Source organism: Pseudopodoces humilis, chromosome 18 (assembly GCF_049639895.1).
Source record: "Pseudopodoces humilis isolate 2021_Gansu_Grassland_sample_001 chromosome 18, ASM4963989v1, whole genome shotgun sequence".
In the NCBI taxonomy this organism is placed as follows: domain Eukaryota; kingdom Metazoa; phylum Chordata; class Aves; order Passeriformes; family Paridae; genus Pseudopodoces; species Pseudopodoces humilis.
The window spans coordinates 10,800,391-10,819,883 of NC_142217.1; the positions used below are offsets into that span (position 1 = coordinate 10,800,391).

General features: G+C 37.2%; 2 protein-coding genes across 5 annotated transcripts in view; both read left to right on the plus strand.

Moving 5' to 3' along the window:
* MOSMO (modulator of smoothened) overlaps positions 1–5,954 on the plus strand; it is a 31,478-nt gene extending 25,524 nt beyond the window's left edge. For 2 of the 4 annotated variants that reach the window (XM_005522946.3, XM_014252794.2), the window contains one exon: positions 2,082–5,954. In XM_005522946.3, the coding sequence (XP_005523003.1) occupies positions 2,082–2,266 (185 nt within the window). In that variant the 3' untranslated portion in view covers positions 2,267–5,954. The remainder of the gene's footprint in view (positions 1–2,081) is intronic. The other 2 variants (XR_015774127.1, XR_015774128.1) reach the window with 2 other exon arrangements.
* Positions 5,955–8,009: 2,055 nt separating this feature from the next.
* Positions 8,010–19,493, plus strand: part of VWA3A (von Willebrand factor A domain containing 3A) — a 30,203-nt gene continuing 18,719 nt past the window's right edge. Inside the window, exons 1-16 of the mRNA XM_088064317.1 lie at positions 8,010–8,130; positions 8,209–8,283; positions 9,204–9,258; positions 9,981–10,079; positions 10,838–10,944; positions 11,216–11,341; positions 12,599–12,704; positions 13,100–13,165; positions 13,613–13,738; positions 14,632–14,770; positions 14,861–14,964; positions 15,202–15,282; positions 16,296–16,390; positions 17,299–17,418; positions 18,232–18,306; positions 18,999–19,143. Of these exons, the coding sequence (XP_087920443.1) occupies positions 8,015–8,130; positions 8,209–8,283; positions 9,204–9,258; positions 9,981–10,079; positions 10,838–10,944; positions 11,216–11,341; positions 12,599–12,704; positions 13,100–13,165; positions 13,613–13,738; positions 14,632–14,770; positions 14,861–14,964; positions 15,202–15,282; positions 16,296–16,390; positions 17,299–17,418; positions 18,232–18,306; positions 18,999–19,143 (1,635 nt within the window). The 5' untranslated portion in view covers positions 8,010–8,014. The remainder of the gene's footprint in view (positions 8,131–8,208; positions 8,284–9,203; positions 9,259–9,980; positions 10,080–10,837; positions 10,945–11,215; positions 11,342–12,598; positions 12,705–13,099; positions 13,166–13,612; positions 13,739–14,631; positions 14,771–14,860; positions 14,965–15,201; positions 15,283–16,295; positions 16,391–17,298; positions 17,419–18,231; positions 18,307–18,998; positions 19,144–19,493) is intronic.

Consider the following 19,493-nt stretch of genomic DNA (forward strand, 5'->3'; position numbering starts at 1 on the left):
CCAGGTCCTACTTGGACAATCTCTGAATTCAGATTCATCATGCCCAGTATCTTCTAGAATGAGTGTTTTTTCCTCAAAGCTGAGACCTGTGCTATGGAAATCATAAGCACTGAGATTTAAATATGTGGTAAACTGTTTGTCTTGGATATACATGGAGTCCATTAAAAAATGGGTTTAGTATGGGCACTGTAGCTGGATAAACTGGAGCATCTGTATTTAGAGCAGTAGTGAAGCTACAGTACAAAATATTGATGCTGCTCCAGCCAGTCGTTTCCTCATTTGTAAAGACTAGAAACTTAGTTCTGGTGAGGCCAAAGGGGACAGGCAAGCTCCTGATTTTATTTTACATACCTTTGGAAACAAAAGCATCTGCAGCACTTCTTGCAGTGGAGCTGGTGATTAAGGTGATGGTTATTACTGTTGCCAGTGTTTTTTGATGTTGCTTGTTTGACTTTTAAGGAGGCTTAAGTAGGGAACAGCATCCCCAGGGTTTCCTCTGTCTTGCAGTGGTGGAGATGAGAAAGATGAGACAAGGACAGCACCTGTGTCCCTTATTAATAAAATAAAAGCAGTAGCCTGTGTTAACAAGAGAATGCTGAAGAAGTCAGCATATGATGCACTTTGTTCAGGCAGGAGCATTGTAACTTGGCTTGAATTTTCTTTTTTGTATGTGGCCAGGTTATAGGCAGAGTTTGAGGAGTAGGAGAGGCTTCAGTGTGAGCTGTGCTTCATGTTAGAAGATGATGGTGTGTGGATTTCTGGGGTTGGTGAGAGAACAGAGCAGGTTCAGCTCCTCTCTCCCCCCAGATCTAATTAGATTTGGTTGAATTGTAGGTACTGTGGTGCCATGTTCCATTCACGGTAAATAATGTCTGAAACAGCACTAAAGCACAGTGATAAAATAGAAATAAAGCACTAATACTTGACAGAACTGGTAGAATCAGATAACATTCTGTTTTATCCTGATTAAAAAAAACCAATTGTATATGCTTGCATATACAATCAAACCAATTCAAAAGTTAATTGAAATTATAATTATAATAATTAATTCCTTTTTATTGTGGAGAATGTATTGCTTTGCAGAGGAGCCATATTTAGAAGTCATTCATTCCCATGGTTGACAGTAGAGTCCTGTACAGCTACATCCAAACTAAACAGGGTTACTTTCCCATGGGTGTGCTACAGAAACACTGAAGTTGTTGTCCAGGAAACAGCACTGGATGTTCTCTCCTGGATTTGATCAGGGTATTGAAATGTGCTGTAGGGAATCTTGGCCACTATTGGTACTGTGAAATCCATAATGCAATTCTTTAACAGGAATTCTGGATTTCTTGTATGTTCACAGAGTCAGTTGCAAGAACAAAACATATACATAAGTTTGAAGTGAAATAAAAACCCTTATTGCTTGATCTCTTTGTTCACAGAGTCTGAATTTAGTTTTTCACTAAGAAGTTTGAATTATACTGAATCAGAAAACTTTCATTTCATTGTATTGCAATGGGAAATTCTAAGGATATTTCATTATCTAAGGAAATATTCATATAACATTCGGAAACTGGTATCTTTTAATCTCAAAAGAAATTGTAATGACAATCTTGAGTATTTTCTATTTTTAGCAAAGCTTTTACAGAAAAGAATGTGTGAAGAATGAGAAAGGGCAACTACAGTTGGAAAAAGACAACTGATAATAGAAAAAGTTTCTTCAATGTTGAATGTTACTTTATCTTGACTGGGCAAAATTACTCTAAAATAACTGGAGAAGGAATGACTGAACTCTGAGATGGTGATAGAAGTGTATCTACCAATTTTTTATTCTGTGAAGAAGTTCATGATCTAGTGAGCAGAACTGAAATTACAGTCAAAATTTTAGTCTTTTTTGGGAGTAGATGAGGGATGTTTTGAAAGCATCATAAAGCCTACTCAGTAATTTCAAGCAAGTTATCAGCTCAGATAGTTCTGATCTTAGCTCTTCAGTTCAATCAGGATATTTTGCTTGTTTTTCTGGAGGGCTCTGTGAACAGGTAAATATTTTCACTTTAACACAACAGTGACTGTTTTTTTCTTTTCTCTTTTCTTTGCAGTGATTCTATTCTGTATGGCAGCCCTAATATTTCCAATAGGATTTTACATCAATGAAGTTGGAGGTCAACCATATAAATTACCCAATAACACAGTGGTTGGGTCTTCGTATGTACTGTTTGTCTTATCCATTTTCTTTACAATAGTGGGACTTCTATTTGCTGGCAAAGTTTGTTTACCTGGCTGATGAATGTCTGGACTGCAGGACTTTATATTGGAAAAGAACAAGACATCAGAATTGCATTCTCAGGAGAATGCCTAAATCGGACTATCAAACACTGACTGAAAAGAGGAATGCTTTGACTTGTTCTCACTATGCACTTTGGATGAAAAAAAGGAGAGCCTTTCCCATAACCAAATACAGACCACATTGACTAATCTCCTGAGCATACTTCAATGCAGTCAGGTCTGCACTGTGATAGGAACTAGTGAAGAATGCTTTACACTGAGAAGCGTAACATCCCATGTTACTGGACTGTTCCTGTTTTTAACGTCTAACAATTTGGAAGTCAAAGTATTTATGAACTTTGTGGTGAACCAGAGGGTTGCAGAGGAATTCAAGTGAGGCTGGCCTCGCTGTTTAGGAGATTAGTGTTTTACATCTTCCTTCTGATGAGCAAAGCCTTTGGCACCAATGTGGATCAATCTTGCATTACTACACCAAGAAGCCAATAGATCAAAACATGTTCTCTCAATGTATGTAACAGCAAAAGACATACATGCCCTGCTCCCCCATAAGCTCTAGGAAACACTAAGGAACGCTTTAGAGGGGGATTTCGTCCTTATATTTATATAAATATATATATAAATATATATATATTTTGCTGATGCAGTATACAGTGTGTGTGTATGTATGTGAGTGTGTATATACACATATGTATATATATGTATATACACACAAATGGTTCCTGGAAAAGAACTCAGAATGCTTTGCTAGCAAAACACTGTGGTGTGCAAAACTAGAACTCAATAGAGAAAAGCCATTTTTCTGAAGGCCACATAGCTGAGAGTCTTCAGTTTACCTCATTCTTTGTAGCAGCCCTTGATTTTAACAGTTTTTTGTAATAGGTACAAACAATCCCATGCCTTTCTAGGTGCAATTTTAAGTTAAGCTAAAATTCTTTTTATGGTAATTTATTTGTATATGAGGGTTGAAGGTGAGATCATGTCATACCTTAAAATCCTAATTTTGGGAAACTGACACTATTTAAATTATTAGCAACTGTTGTACAGAAAAATCTCTTTTTCTACTGCTTTGTTACATTACCATTCATACATGTTCAAGCACAGCATTTTACCATAGGTAAGCATTTCTCTAGCACATACAAAATGCAATGTTTAAAGTAATGCAAACACTATTCCTCTGCGAAGGTGGATGAACTTATTTTCAGCTGAGTATTAATTCATCTTTGCCAAAAAAATACAACGAGCAATATAATTGTTAAAAGTATATGCCTTGTTTACTAAAGTTGTTATTTTAAACATAGATTTAATGACCACCCAAATTTGAAGTACATATTCCTCACTAAAATAATTTTTATTTTTCAATACAAAGATAAACCATTGATGCCAGAGACATCTTAATTCACTACTAGGTTGGTGTTCCAGGGAAGCTGCTTGCACTATCAGTATTTGTTTTCCAGTTAATACATAGTTTACCTGAGATTCATTCTGAAAACAAAAAAATTGTCTGTTTTGGGCACCATTTCATTGAGCTTACTGGAGGAACTGCATTAATGAATAGACAGTCGTTTTAGGATGAGATCTATATTAAAATAAAACCAGCAGTTTCCAAAATAATCACCAGATAAACTGGAGTGTTTAAAAATAACACAGTTTGCACAATTATGTTAAACTCTGTGCCATTCAGACCACAATGGGTCCCTGCCTTTCTCCATCTCTTCCTTCTCCCCTTCCCAAGGTATTTTAATACAAAAAGGTTATTTGTTGATGTATATTTTCTTTTGAAATTTTTGACCAAACTTGCCACTGGAATGGTTTCTAAGTAATTTTTTTTCCCAGTCAGCTCATTCACAGGTAGAATGGAGTGTTTATGGATCACTTAATTTTTCCATAGTATACTAATCTATAAATACAGCCAAGCACTTACTTGGAAATCATGGTCTAAATATAATTTGGTTCCTGATTTAAACCTTCATCTGCATGGGCAATCTGAGGCCCTAGACTAGAGGCCCCTAGTGATAGTGGTGGAGGTAAAAGGCAGGGTTCAGCTGCTTGATATGTGTCAAAATTTTGGTGTTATCACTACTGTGTCCTAACATAAAGTATTCACTAAAACTTGGATTATAAATTACATTTTCAGAAATGTTACACTTGTAAATAGTTCAAGATTTTTGTAACTGGAACACAGCTGGGGGGTGGGGAGAGTTTCTCAGCTGCTAAGATTTCTTTCCCTTCCCACCCCTCCAACTTACTTATTTCAGTTATTGTAACATCATGTGGATTTAGGCTTTGATTAAATGGATCATAATAATAATTTTTAAAAAAAACAACAACAAAAAATAACACCAGTTATCTTGGAGCATACCCAGACTGTGGTTGGCTGACTGGAAATTGATCTGATCTGCCAGTGCTATTGCTGTGAATTATTAAATGTTAGCAAAGGTTTAACAAATAGATTTATTAAATATTTGAGCATTTCGAGTCCAGAAATAGATGCAGCCAAATGCATTTAAAAAAACCCAACCCAGTAATTGAAGAGACAGCTGTCAACAGTTGCTTTTAATAAAGTCACTAAGTACTATATAGTACAGTATTAATTTATAGCAGAAAATCATATCTTGTAAACTGTATATAAAACACTGTTTTATGGTGCAATCATTTGTCAAACTTATGTCTGTTACTTTTGTTTTAAAGTTGTGTGCATTCTTTTCATACCTAAGAGCATCACTGTAAAATCTGCTGAAGACTATTTATAGGTTTTATTTGCACAAGGTTTTGTTTTGAGCTACAGGAAGTTCGTATTGAACATGCCTAAACATCTGTAGACTTTTTCAAGTCATGAAAAACAAATGTTTCCATATGAATCTTCTCCAAAGGTAATCCCATATTTGTGTTGAGTGTTTACATAAACCTTTCTGATTCTGCCAGCCATTATTTTTTAATTTTTTTGAAGGACAGCTCATTTCATACATCACTAGAGAATTCCATTTATTTTTTTGCTTCTAAATCCTCCCAAAGGTTTGATGACCCATCATAATGTAATTTGTGCACACTTTGTCATTTCTTTGGCTAACAAAATGTAAGACTGGAAACTGACAGTACTTTCAGAAGGAAAAACTAGTAAATTTGTCTGTATAAATATTACCATGGAGCTCCGTTGAAATAATCGCCTGGAAGCTGTTTGGCTCAGACCTGGGGAGGGTGTGCTTCGCAGAACACACCAGCCTAACCATTTAACGTGGTTTTTCTGCTGTTAATCCAGCTGGAGAGCGATGCCAGTGTCCCAAAGCACAGTCAGTGTGCCACACTCCCAGCCCGGCCTCTGGCTCAGGTGATGCCGCCAGAGCCGGGCCCTCCTGCCGTCCCTGTGTTTCCGAGACGCTGTTTAACCACTCCAGAACACGACTGTAGGTTCCTGTTTGCCCCAACACACACACACACACACACACACACACACGGGAAAATGAAAGCTGTCCTTTAAAACCTTTGTGAAGGATGAAAATAATGAAGGAAATGGTGTCTGCATGTGGGCTGTCCTGCCTGGGCCTGAAGCTGGGCCCACCGCCTGAGCCTGCCGGCCTTTACTGAGGGTTGTTTTCTATTGGTTAGAGCATTTTTTCAATTAATGATTTCCGAACAAATGTTAATATTGTATAAAATGAACATAATTTTCTTCACTTGTATTTTTGTTATTGAGCAAGTTTATCAAAATAAATTGTCTACTAAAGCGACTGGCTCCGGCTGCACTGACTGGAACCGACCCCCCTCAGGTGTATCCCCCCTCAGGTGTGCCCCCCCAGGTGTGTCCCCCCTCAGGGGTCCCCTCGCCTCCCGCCCAGCGGCGCCCTCAGGCGGTGGGAAGCGGCGCGCCGGGGCCGGCCCCGTCTCCACCGGCAACGCCGCAACAGCGGGCGGGGGTCAGGCTGGGTCCCGCCGCACCCGGTCCCGCACGAGGGAAGGGTCGGGAGGTGCTGAGGGCCTTTGGGGAGACGCTGTCACTGGCGCGGTGCCCAGGGAGGGAGAGCGGGGCACGGGAGAGCCTTTCCCCCGTCAGGTGAGTCTCAGCGGACGGGACCGAGCGGCGCGGGGTCGGAGGAGCCGAGGGGGTCTCTCCCCGGTGGGGTGAGGTGAGCCTCGGGCACGGGACAGCGCGGGGTCGGGAGCTCGGGGCTTTTCCCCTGTGAGGTGAGGAGGGTCTCGGGGACGGGAAGGGCTGCGCTGACACCCGCTGTGTGCAGAAGGGCCCGGGTGGCCCGGGCCGGGGGGAGGCGGTGGAGCCCACCCAAGGGAAAACCGGGATTTAATGTTTCTTGCTTGACTGTACCGCGCCTAAAGCCGAGGGCAGTTCGCCCACCCGCTGCCAGCCCGGCTGGCTCAGCTCCCGCCGCCGCTCCGGGGTTTGCTGTGGTAAATCTCTTTTCTCTGGTTGAGCTCTGTAGCCGGTCTCCCAGCAGCTGTGCACACATATAATTAACTGTATAAAATCCCTTAACGAACAGCTCCTGCAAAATAGTTCCTAAATATGTTTTCTGTACATGGATAATTGTAACTTCTCTTTATTTTTTAGTTTGCTGTTGTCCCACACACAATATAAATTATCATTTAAGTTGCTGACAATATTAATACCTTTCTAATAGTGTTTATTCCTGAGGATTTTAACTTTTTTGCTCTAATGTCTTTTTATTTTTAACAAGGCTAAGTCTATTCATGTACTGGATAAACACACCAGGAAAATGGCATGGTTGTTGGACAATGATCAGTATTTGGAAAAAATTGGGTGAGGAAACTTACAAAATCTAGTTGAGACTTCAAATGTAGATAGAAAATATAATTCATATAAAGTATATACTATATCTCTTCAAAACATCATATATTAAATTAATGCTTAAACAACTGTCAAAGTATAGAACAATTCCTGCAGAAAAACCTTGAAATTACTTTATGACAACACAGGAATATTACAGGTAATGAATTGTTCTCGTAAAATAATTGTCTTGTAGGTTGACAAAATTCCATCGACAGGGTGATGATCCACCACAGCAAGATTCTGCTGTGCCTCAGCTAGGACCAGATAATGGATTGCTGGGAGCACATAGCAGCAAGACACAAGATGTGCTGGTAGGCGAGTTTTCCTACAAAATGGAGCAACTAGTACAGCATATAGAAATTCACAGTGGGGAATAAATAAACTGATAGACAACTAATATGCTTCCTTACATACATTTGCATGTATACACAGACAGTTTGATAGATGTGATCACTCATGTAATGAAACTGCATGTTCTGCATCTCTGCAGAGATGAATCTGAGAACAAATTGGGCAAAACAGTAAATGAGATCAACTGTTGATACTGCTTTTTTCCTCCAGAAGGCAGAAGCCAATATATATCAGCTCAAACTCTGAATTGTATTTGGGAGATGCTTATTTTTATTCCTCTCTGGTAAATAACTGGGGTATTTATTTTAATTCTTTTCTTGAACTCTCCTATTTCTTGTCTTCATTCCTGTCTGTTCTAAACTATGCTCTTTTCCCTTCCTTTAGCTCACAGTCTAGGGGTATTGTGAAAACTTCTTTTCACAATTTTGTATCACACATTCAAAAGATTATTCCAGCACATAAACTTATGTTTTTGGACATGCACTGCATAGCAGAAACTCTCCTGAGAACTTATATTTTTGTCACATTTAAATGGCACATTTAATTTCTCATACCGCATGTAATTTTTTCTCACTTGATCTGTAGAGAGGACAAATGAAGAAAACACAGTCTCAAAAGGTGCAAACAACAGAAGAAAGGATAAGAAATTACAGTTTGGAATCTTTGCAGTTAACATTAGAGTATCTGGTAAATAAGGGCAATATTACTTTGTAAATACAACACTGCCTTTTCTCTAGTCAGTCTTAACTTGTGTGCATCTCTGATGTTAACCATGCATAGTGCTCCAGGAATTCAGGAAATAGTGGTGAAGAGATGGTGTTTACAGAGGACACTGTTACTGATTTTGAATGCAGACTTGCTGAGTAAGTATCCATCTTCTTTACTGTTTTGTTGTGTAACTGATTCTGTATCACCATTTCTGCAGGCGCTGCCTTAAATCTTAATTTGTCTCTGTGCACCTCAGAGTATCTCAACAGTAAATCCTTTCTGCTGAGATTTAGAGTAAGGGATAATTGTATGTCGCTACAACTGAGGTTTGAGTTGTTTTAAGGAAGATGCTTATCAACCAGGTGTTGATGTGAAGCATTTTGCTCATTTTAGAAAGGCAGCCAGTGCACGGTCAGGTTTTCATATGTAACACTGTGTAGTCGGGGGTTATACTTAATGTAACTTGGATTAGCTTCAAGTCATGGATGCAGTCATGACGTGGAAGTTGAAAGTATTCTAAGGGAATTTTAAATGTATAAAATCAAGAGAATGTAAATAATTTAATTTATAGATTAAATAAGCTATAGAATATTCTTCACAATTTATAAAGAGTGCTACCATTTCAGCATACCTCACTGTGTCAGGCTTTTATAAAACAGAAGCAGCTTTTACGTTTCGAAAAAGCAAAATGGATTTTCCTCTTTAAAATGTTGGCTTACTTGCCAACTTGTAGACACTATGTGCATGGAATTAAAAATCCATTGGTTAAAGTAAAACTATTTTAGAGGACAGGAAGCATTTTGTTTTACCTGGTTGTTACTGGTTTATCAGGTTTTAACTATTTTGATATTAAACTGTTGGAAGTTGTTCTGCTTTAGGGAAAGATGTATGTAATTGATTAGCCCTGCAACCACCGATTGTGTAAGGGCATATTTAGCATATTTTAAACTGCCTGTTTCTCACAGATTTTGCATCTGTGAGAAAAGGGACATGATGAAGACAAGTGGTCAATTGTTACATTGAAACCCAGTGTGAGAGAATGCTGTAGCTAAATGTGTGCTCTGCCTTTTGTCAGAGTGATTGAACTCTATCAGCACCGAATTCAGTGGCTGTTGCAGGACAGCAGAAAGGTAACTTGGACTTTGCAGTATATTTTTGAATGAAATACTATATGGCATTAAAGACTAAATTAACTTTTGAATACTAGTGAAAAGTATATTCCAGAAAGCCTTTGTATTTTCATTATTTACTACAAGTTCCATATCATATGCAGTGATGTTGACAGTGTATTTTTTTTTTCTGACCTCTTATTGGTATGCAGTTTTCTGCTTTCTAGATTTAGTCTTTTCCTTTCTCTTTGCAGTCTTAGTCATCAGGTCCTCTCAGCACAATTTAAATGGGAGCAGATAATGCTGAGCTTAACATCTTCCTAGAGTGGAGCTGTCTTGTAGTTCATTGTGCCCACTCTTGCACAGCTGCTTCGTCACACTGTGCCTGGCAGTGCTAATGCTCAGGATGTAACTCCTTGAAGGGAATGGGGAAAGCAGCATTCCAAAAGTTGCTTGATTTCGCCTGAAGGGGACAAAGTTATTTTTTATTTATCCTCTTAATCAAGGAATAAGCTGTCTTGGGAAGAAGGTAATATGATTCACCAGTAAGGATTAACTGGGAGCCAGTAGGACTCTCTTTTTTTCTTCTTTTCCTCCTTGGCCTGGTCACCATGTCATCTTCATGCTAAAACATTTAAAATTAAAATAAATACCTTATACTTGTTTTTTAAATGGTATTGTACAGAATAATCAGTAAAATTATTAAACTGTAGATAGCTAATATTTACAGTGACTTTTCTAAGGTGTTCGGTGTTATAAAAGGAACTAAAGTTGGACTTTTGGTTGATGTGTCTCATTTGAGTTATGGACCTAGACTACTGGATTTTCAGAAGAACCTTTTGGTAAGTAATAATAAAGCAAATTTTGCCAATTTCAGCATACTAATCAAGCTTTTGTGAAACTAGAAGCCAGGAACTAAATAGAAAAAAATTTGCTTAAAATCTTAATATATGATAAAATAGGTATTTTCTATTGTAGAAAAGTATGCTCTGAATGTTGTTGAAAGTGTAGTATTTGTTAATGTCCAGATCAAAACAAATCCAGTATATACTTCAAAATATTATTAAGGGAAGTGTTATTGTTAAAGTTTCTCAATTCTATCCACATTCTCTGTGGAATAAACTTGCCTAACAAAAGCAGCTGTAATTTCATTTGTGTGTTTCAAATAAAACTCCTTCAAGAAAACTCAGTTTCCACATAGTCTGGTTTGCTTAGCCTCAATATCTGAACTATTGTTTAGCCCTAGCCAGTATTACATGCTAACCATTTTTTTAAAATTGCTTGGTGGGTATGTGCATTCTAGATCACTGCTGTTTGATGTGGTCATCAACTGAAGAGAAAAACTGGTACTAGTACAACAAATATCCTTGCCTCCTGCCTCATTAACAAATTAGTTGGAATGCCATAAGTTTGCAGGTTTTCTCTCTAGCCTTACCAAATATTTGAATATCTGTGAGTTTTTCTTAGAAAGCTATTTTTAGTGGTAGATGAAAATATTGCTGTAACTATTTTTAGGAAATTCCTATTTTTAGTATTTTACATAATAACCCTACCAAAAGCACCATGGATAGTAATGCATTCATAATTTTTTATTTATTAGTGCTTAATAGATGAGCAGCTTTGTTATAAGAAGCAGTTGTACTGCCTCTCATTCAGTACAGAAATTTCACTGCTGTGGGAGAGTCCAAAAATCATCAATGTTCATGTGTAAGTAAGTTAATTTCTCTGAAAAATCAAGATGTTTCAAACAAGGTCTCCATTTTATTTGAGCAATCTCTTGTAGGTAATAGTGTTTTTAATCTTGTGCCTGCAGTGATTTTAAGAGGGGAGAAAAGCAATGAATTTGGCATGTGGTCATTGGTTTCAAGATGGTTTACACATATAAAATATTTTAGCTGCTCCTGTGGTTTGTAGTAATCTTTGTGATCTGTCTTATTTAGAGCCTAAATATTCTTTTTTTTTTTTTTCCCTCTCCTAGGCTACATGAAGCAAGACAGTGGATACAAGAGCTGGAGCCTGGTCGAGGCTGTAATTTGCTGAAAGCCTTAAGGCACATCCTTCCAATGAAAGAACTGAATTCCTTGGTTCTTATTGTAGGAAGCTGGTAAGTTCATTATCTGTCTGAACAACCAGATTTAGATTGGATACAGGCTTAGTACAAGCAACTGGACTTGATAAAAAAAGAAATAGAAAATTTAAGATCCAAGTTTTACATATGTTTAGTTTATACCTTTGAATTCCTTTATTTCTTACCTTTTTTACTATTTATAGATCTTCTCTTTTCTGGTATGAAGCTATGTTTTTCCTTTGCTGATCATTTATCACAGTAATCTATTGAGAGCCTGCTGGCTCTAATTTTACATCATCATTAAAGATGTCACTGAAAGAGTCCACACCTCTAGGAAGGTTAGAGGATAAGATTGAATGCTTAATGCTATTTTATAGCAAAATCTAAGATTCTTCTCTCTGTGATCTTAGTAGTGCTGATAGGGAACTTAAAATGTGTGATTAAATAAATGATACCAGATGAGATTATATAAATTATAGATTTAAATTCTTCAGTTCTACTGTCATAACTTGAAAATTGCAATATTGGAGTTGGGATTACGAGGAAAAGACTATGATAAGGATTCTAGGAGTGTTACCTTACACCTAAATTATTAATTGTATTTTATTTTAAATGTGCAAAAAGAGATGGCGTAAGCTTGGCAAGATTGATACTTGGAGTAATTGAACTTAGATTTCAGATAACTTATTGAACACACAGTGTTGATTAGAAGGTTCCAGGTTTTGCTTAGATCTGCTCTGAACAGAAAATAGAAGTTTATACTAGGTGAAAAATTCCTTAATTTCTGTCCCTGGCAGAATTGTAGCTGGAAAGAAAGGTTTTTACTAGCCATCAGAGCTTAGGAAATGAAAGCTGTGTGGGACACTAAGTTCTAAACATCAAGCAAAGTTTTACTTTCTTTGGTGCCTTTGGAAACAGAGGGCATCCTTACACACCAGAGTTGAAAGGTTTTCTATCACAGCAGCCAAAGCCACAGCTCCTGATTTTTAGCTTTCAGGGCTAGCAGGGGATACTTCAAAACATTTGTTATGAATGGGAATAGAATCCTTGCGAGTTTGTTATCATTCAGATTTTCAGGACAGACCCAAACTACAGTGGTGACATCTCAGTAATGCTTGAAAGAGGGAGAGAAGTTTCCTCCAAAAGCATGATAATGCTAAATACCTAAATAATTCCCATGATTTATTATTTCTTTCCCAGCTTTTCTTCCATGTCTTCTTCAGTATGGCCTTTTTTCCCCACATTTGATTACTGCCATTTTTAATATCTTTTTTCTTTACTTTTTTTAATCAGCCCTGATCAGTCTTTTGAAATACTATGTGATTATGCTCAGCAGTGTACACTGGGGAGAAAAGTGCAGATTCACATTGTTACATATGATTGCAACCCTGCTTCTCTTGTAAGTAATTGTGTTAATACTTAACTTCCTGAAGTGCCCTGTCATTTCTTTTCTTATTTAGCTGTAATGCCTTCTCTCATAACCCTGTGGGGAAGCTAACCTAATCGTTAGAGTTCTTGAATTCAAGAGTGTTGTATTCTCTTCAGAGCAGATTTGCACACATGAAGAAATTGTTTGAGCATCATCTTGTAACTTGCTTTACTGAGTTAATTTTTCAGCCATATTGAAACAAGACTGGTAAGCAAATGATGGAAACAATTATTTTGGCTTTCTTACTACAAGTATCTCAAAAACTCTTTTTCTGTCTCTACTGAGAACTGAATACCAAAAACCCACATTATCAAAAGAGGCTATCAAATCAAAGTAACTGTTTCTCTTCCTATTTTTATATGTAGGCAGTTCTAAAGAACCTTGCAGAAGCTGTAAGAGGCCGTTACCATTGCTACTCTTCCAAGGGAGAGGTAGGTGACAGGAAGAGAGGCAAAGCATTTTTCTCTCTTTTTGATGATTTTTCACTTTGAGAAAGTAAAATCATTATCACCCGAGTAGAAGTTGATAGTAAGTGCTGAAAGTCTCTGTCCTAGAAATGCTGAGGATGTGCTCAATAAACCTGTGGTTAATTCTTTCTGCAACTGAAAGCATTTCCTAAAAGTGCAATAAATTTTGCAGTTATTGTTTACTGACTTATTGCTGATAAAAGCAGTGGCTTACTGTAGAGTGATTCAAAGTTATAATGTAATACCTTGTTTATAAATGGCTACTAATTTATATGCAGAGCATTAGATACATTTATACTCAATTCTGCTATGCCAGGCAGTCTTGTATTGATGTTTGCACAGTAAAGTAAGAGAGCTGCTTTCAGTTGCTGTTTGAGCAGTAGTTAACTTATTTTGTTTTTATAATTGCAGAATTTTGATAGCAGTGATTTTCATCTGCTACTTCAAGAATCCCAGAAGGCTAAGGACCTACTCAAGAGCATCAAACAGGCTTTTCAAAGAAGAGTTGGTGGCTTGCTTGGTAGTAAAAAAGCAGATGTATGTATCTCTTTATTTTCAGATGTATTTTGAATAATTAAGGTTAGAAATTTTAAATGTCCACAATATAAAAAAAAATTGTGTGATGTGTCAGGTTTTTTGATATGTGAACTTCGAATATTCTCTTTTGAACATCCTTTGTAAGAGCAAATTAAGAACAAAATCAACAAAGGAGATATTTTGCTAAATGTTCTCCAAAATCCATAAAAAGAACATTGTCCTGTGATCATAATGGGAGTCTAAGAAGCACTAGCCTAACTCTATGCACAATCATATAGATGAAGTTCCATCAGTCCTTTAAACTGGTGAAAAGATACTCCTATGTGATTTAGTTGGACATTTAAATCTATTGCAGACTTATAAGGGCTTGTCTTGGTAGCACTGTTATACAAGTCTAGGAGGAATTTTTTTGTTAGTGAAATAGTCTGTTCTCTGTCACAACCACTGTAGGTACTTGTGTGATGTAGACAAGTCTGATCTGAAAGTGGGGCTGAAAGCTCACATTAGATATTCTTGTGTAGCTGGTCATCTGACCTGAGACATTCCAGACAGGAGGCAAAGTAGTTATTTTTGAATAAAATTTCTCTTTATTTTTCCCCTCAACCTTCCTATGCTGTACATTTTTTTTTTCTCTGTTCCAACTTCATAGTTACTGTGTAGGCTACCTCTGGAGCAGAAGTCACTCTGAAATTATTTAGAAGATTCTATATCCCCAGTAAAAGCCCATTTTTAGGAGGACCAATGATAGCTATTTTCAAAGCATTTTGTTTGTTGGAATCCCAGCACTTCAGTTTTAATTATGTTCACCAGGATTCTATGTTGGATATTTTGAATTGAGAGTAAAAATAAATTATGCTAAAACTTGCATGAGCTTTTCTTGAAATCCATTTTAGGTTTCCACAGAATTTGCAAATACAGCACCTTCCAGCTTCTTCCCAAAGCCTCCAAAGAATAAAGGACCATTAGTTATTCAAACACCAGGCATCCTGGCCAAAACCTCAGCAGACTGGTTAAAGACATATGGACTGAAAGGTAGCACAGAAAGAAAAGCTTAACAGATATGAAACATGAATTGAAGACAGAGTATGTGTTTTATTTAATGTATTTTTTTTCTTCCTATAGCTAAAAAATTAGACCTTTATCAAGTTCTGGCTCCCAATGCTTTCTCTCCTGTGGAAAATTTTATACCTGTTCTTAAAAAAACAGTATCATCAACTCTACATGAGGCAAGTGATGAGGAACTTTTTTTTCCCTGGGTTTGTGGAGTGTTTTTATTTATACTGCTACATTTTTCTAATTTAAATCAGTACTTTAAGTTGCCTGAAATTCTACAGGCTGAAATTTGAATCATAGATTCAACTCAAATACTTAATGTCATTCTTAAGAATGACTCAGGAAGAAATTCCATGTTGGTCTATCTTATGTTGAGCTCTGTAAACAGTTAACTCTATTTATCCTTCTAGAAAGTGATGATACAGTTTGAGTGGTATGATGGAACTGTAAAAAATATCCATGTTGACCTTCCAGTATTGTACAACTATCAGGTGAGTTGTCTATCGTGATGTGGCCTTGTCAGGGCTAGACTACCATCTAATTAATCCTCCTAATTGTCTTGTTAGCTAAGTACTGCGGGGATTCATGTGCAGACAGCTGTCCATGTAAGTCTGCAGCCACTGGAATTCTTACAGGCAGTAGTGATTCTTGAGGATTTTCTGCTAGATCAGAAAGCGGATCATCAGAGAATGGGACAGATTTAATCAAAGAGAAGCTGGGGATGTTTGAAACCAGGGTTTGCTGTATAGTGGTCTATCGGTCCTTTTTCTTTCCCACTTTACTGGCAGTCCTCACAAAAGGCTATGGGAATATTTCCAGGCAGGGAAAACAATTCATTACAGTAGGAGTGATGTGAAGTCTGTGGAACTCTACAGCCAGACCAAATGGAGAGTGTGAAGTGGCTGAAGTGAAAATCAGCTTCTGTGGCTCCTTGCTCACTGGTAGATGCATGCATTTTGTGCTCCAAAAGCATGCTAAATGATAGTTCTGAGTTCAGTGCCCTTTTCTAGCTTGATATGCCCTCATTTAATACCTATATATACTTGGAAAGGTCATGGTGTATAGAGTTTGGACAAATTACTTTGATATCAAATTGATACTGTTAAAGAATTACATGTGTTTGAGAATATTGTGTTTATGTTATATTATGTGTTTTGTGATGAACACTGCCTAAAAATGTTATTGAAGAAAGTGTAAGCTTGTAAAAACTCTTAGAGCTCTTTTTTTTTTGTTTTCTTGATATGCCTGAACACTATTTTGAACATGGTGTCAAGAGGAAAAGTGGAGATACTGGCCTCTAGATTCTTTACTGCTTTTTTTTTCACTGTATGTTTTTTCATGGTCTGTGTTCTCATATCTGTACTAAAAATGAAATGTCACTATCTAAATGAATGAAAATATTTTTTTTACTATGCTGTTATGTTATTTCTGTCTTATTAAGCATTTGACAATAAAAGACTTGAACTTTTTATTTTTAACATAAATTTTCTTTATTTATGCATAGAAAATCCTTGCTAAAATGGTAAGAATCTATGAGAAACGAATTGACTGGCTATCTGGTGCTAGCAGAAGAATATGGGGAAGTGTTTGTGAAAGAAGGTATTGTATTTGATTTTGGGGATTTTTTGTGAGGTTTGAAGCCTTAATGTGTTTGAGGACAGTGTTTATTTACATCTTGTCTGAGGCCTCAACCTCAATTGCACATTTGCTCTTTTTCCTGTTTACAAACCTTGAATATGGAGTTTGAGACAAAAGGAAGGTAGCTGAGACCCCTGTTACAAGAGGTTTTTTTGCTCATTGATTAGGACTGAATTAGTTTATCTGGCTACTGTGTTGTGCTGGCAGCTCACATCCCACCAACTCTCCATCACACTTGTGGGTCTTTTCAAAACCACTGCTCCCAAATCATCCCTGTCCATTAACTGTGACCATCCTGCGTTGTCTATGCAAGCAAGACTTAAAACTGACCGCGCTGAGCAGCTCATCATTAACACTTTTCTCTAAGCAGGTGACGTGCTTGATAGCATCAGACAGTCCATACCTGAGCAACCCCTCTGGCACTGATGAGCTGAGAGAAACCTTAACCATTTGTCTCTGGAGTAATATTCCATATGTTCCTGGAGTGTTGACTGGGAAAGGACTGAACCATCCATCAACTCTCCTTGCTGGCAAACATCCACACATTTCAGGAGGGCTTTAGATACTCAAGTACAGAGAAAGAGGAAGACCTGTTTGGAGTTCACCAGCCCTTATAGCACTACAAGTAGCCAGGATCCTAATAATTCCATAGTTTAGGAAAGATTGAAGTTTCATTACTGTTACTATTTTTTTTTAAAGCTACCTAATGTTTTGCGGAACTTTTCCTAAATACAGATTCAGTGTTTATACATTTTGATACATAGGTGGAAGGTACTTTCCCTGACAAGTTAGAGTGCACTGAAGACAAGAATACATAATTAGATAAGAGTTATTTCTTTTTTTTAATGAATAACATATTTTTTATATAGGGTGGTTATACTTGTTGATATATCAGCGACAAACTCTACCTATATCACTCTTATCCAACATTCTTTGCGACTTTTACTTGAGGAACAAATGTCAAATAAGGACTACTTCAATATTATAGCGTAAGTAACTATTTAAGAGTCTTTTAAAATAACTGTAATGCATTGCAATGAAAGAAGTATGCTGAGAGCTTGTAGTTACTAATAGGCATGTTTTAGTATTTAATGGTTTTAGTGAAGTATTTGCAAGACTGGCACTGATTGGTCCTTATTGGGTGAGTTCATGAATCAGATGGAGACCAGATTAATAATTAAAAATCACTGGTTTGGGTGAGGGTCACTTGAACTGATTGCATCATACCTGTAACAAATACTCATCCTGCTGTATTGTTCATAACAGTATTAGTTCACCTGTCAGAAACTTACCAAAAGAGGATTTTGATGTCTCAGGTACCATAACTGAGAGCACCCTTTAAATTTTACAGTAACTCCAATACTGTTACAGTGTTAAATATTACAGTGTTAAAATTCTGTACTCAGCACTGGCAGGCACAACTGCTAAGCAGCTGCTGGGCAGGTGACTCGCAGGTAAAAGTAAAAGCCAGCAGCTCTTGGAGTTCCTAACATGGTGTGAGAACAGAGCCCTTATCTCACAAGAGAGATACAGGCAGCAGCTGTGGGATGGAGTTCCTTTTTCACTGAGCTTTTCCCAGCTCATGTAGGATCCTGCCTGTTAAGGAAAGAAAATCAAACAAACCTTGGGTGATGGATAAATGTGGATAGTTAAATGGTTTGAAATAGAAAATAGTTGGCATCGGGCTGTTTTATGTCTATAATACCTCAATGAGATTTTTCTTCTTCAGTGAATTTATTTTTTCTTTTTGCTTGCTCTAAACTGTAATCTGAAAATTAATTGCTGTTATCTTTCTGTGAAAGATTTGGGAGTGATATTGTGCCTTGGCAACAGGAACTGTGTCCTTCCCAACCAGAAAACTTAGAAAAGGCTTGGAGGTAGGATCAAATAATTATCCCGTGTATGTGAATTTCACAGAGAAAAATTGCAAACAAACTGAAAAATTGTATAAGCTTACCATGTTACATAAATAGGCTGACATGTTTCACACTGCTTGTTCATAGTGATTTCTTGTGAAGACAGCATTGTAAAAGTTAATAAGCTTGGTGACTTTGTATTTCATATGTATGTATAATATATATGTACACAGATACAAAAGTGTCTGTGTAAGGAATAAAGAAGTTACATGAAGAATTGAAAACTTCTTCAAATATGGCTGGGATGTGAGAGCTAAACAACAGGGTTTTTCCCACATGCTTTGGAAAAAAAATCCCAGGTTTCTGTTTGTGGAGTCACACTGTGTTCTCACTGTACCTCTCGTTTCATTCCTGTTTCTGTAAGTTCTACTATATTACTATTTTTTTACTACTATATTACTATTACATAAAATAAGGAGAGAATTCTTTCCTTTTTATGCTTTGTATCTTACTTTAAAACTAGTTTGCCACGCTGGCAGTACAGAAACCAGAGCAAATAGTTTGTTATATAATCTGGATCTGCTCTCTGTTGTTTTCAAAAATTTTAGACTCCAGTGCAGTGCTATTTAAGATACTTAGTTCTCTATATTACTTTGAGCAGAAACAAGAGGTTTTGTTTCTTCACTCTTTGAACTGTAAACATCTTGGTTTAGGTGGGTGTTGAGTTTGGAGTGCAAGGGCAGTAGGAATTTCATGAGTGCACTCAGAAGAGCTGTGGAAGTTGACTTCAAAGACAAAGATAAACACAAATCACAGGGGCTCTACCTGCTGACTACTGGAATACCTGATCAGGAAACAGTGAGTGTCATCACAGGCAATTTTCCTCTTAAGTTCCTATCAAAACTAGTATCAACTTTCTTTTTCTCTTTTTCCCCAACTTGTTTTTCCCCTTGTGGCCAGTCATCACAGTTCATTGGCAGAATATTCCTCCTTTACATACCTAAGGCAGCACAACTGTGGGGATCCCAGGCTTCCATTTCTGCAACTGTTAGTCATGTGTTGGAGTAGCAATTATTGTGTGTGAATTATAGAAAATTCAAGATGTGCTTTTAGGATTCCTTTCCCACTTCAGTTCTGGACATAATTTTGCTTCAGGTTTCTGAGTTTGAACAAGCTGATTTTTGTAATCTTTCATTTCTGTACAGTTC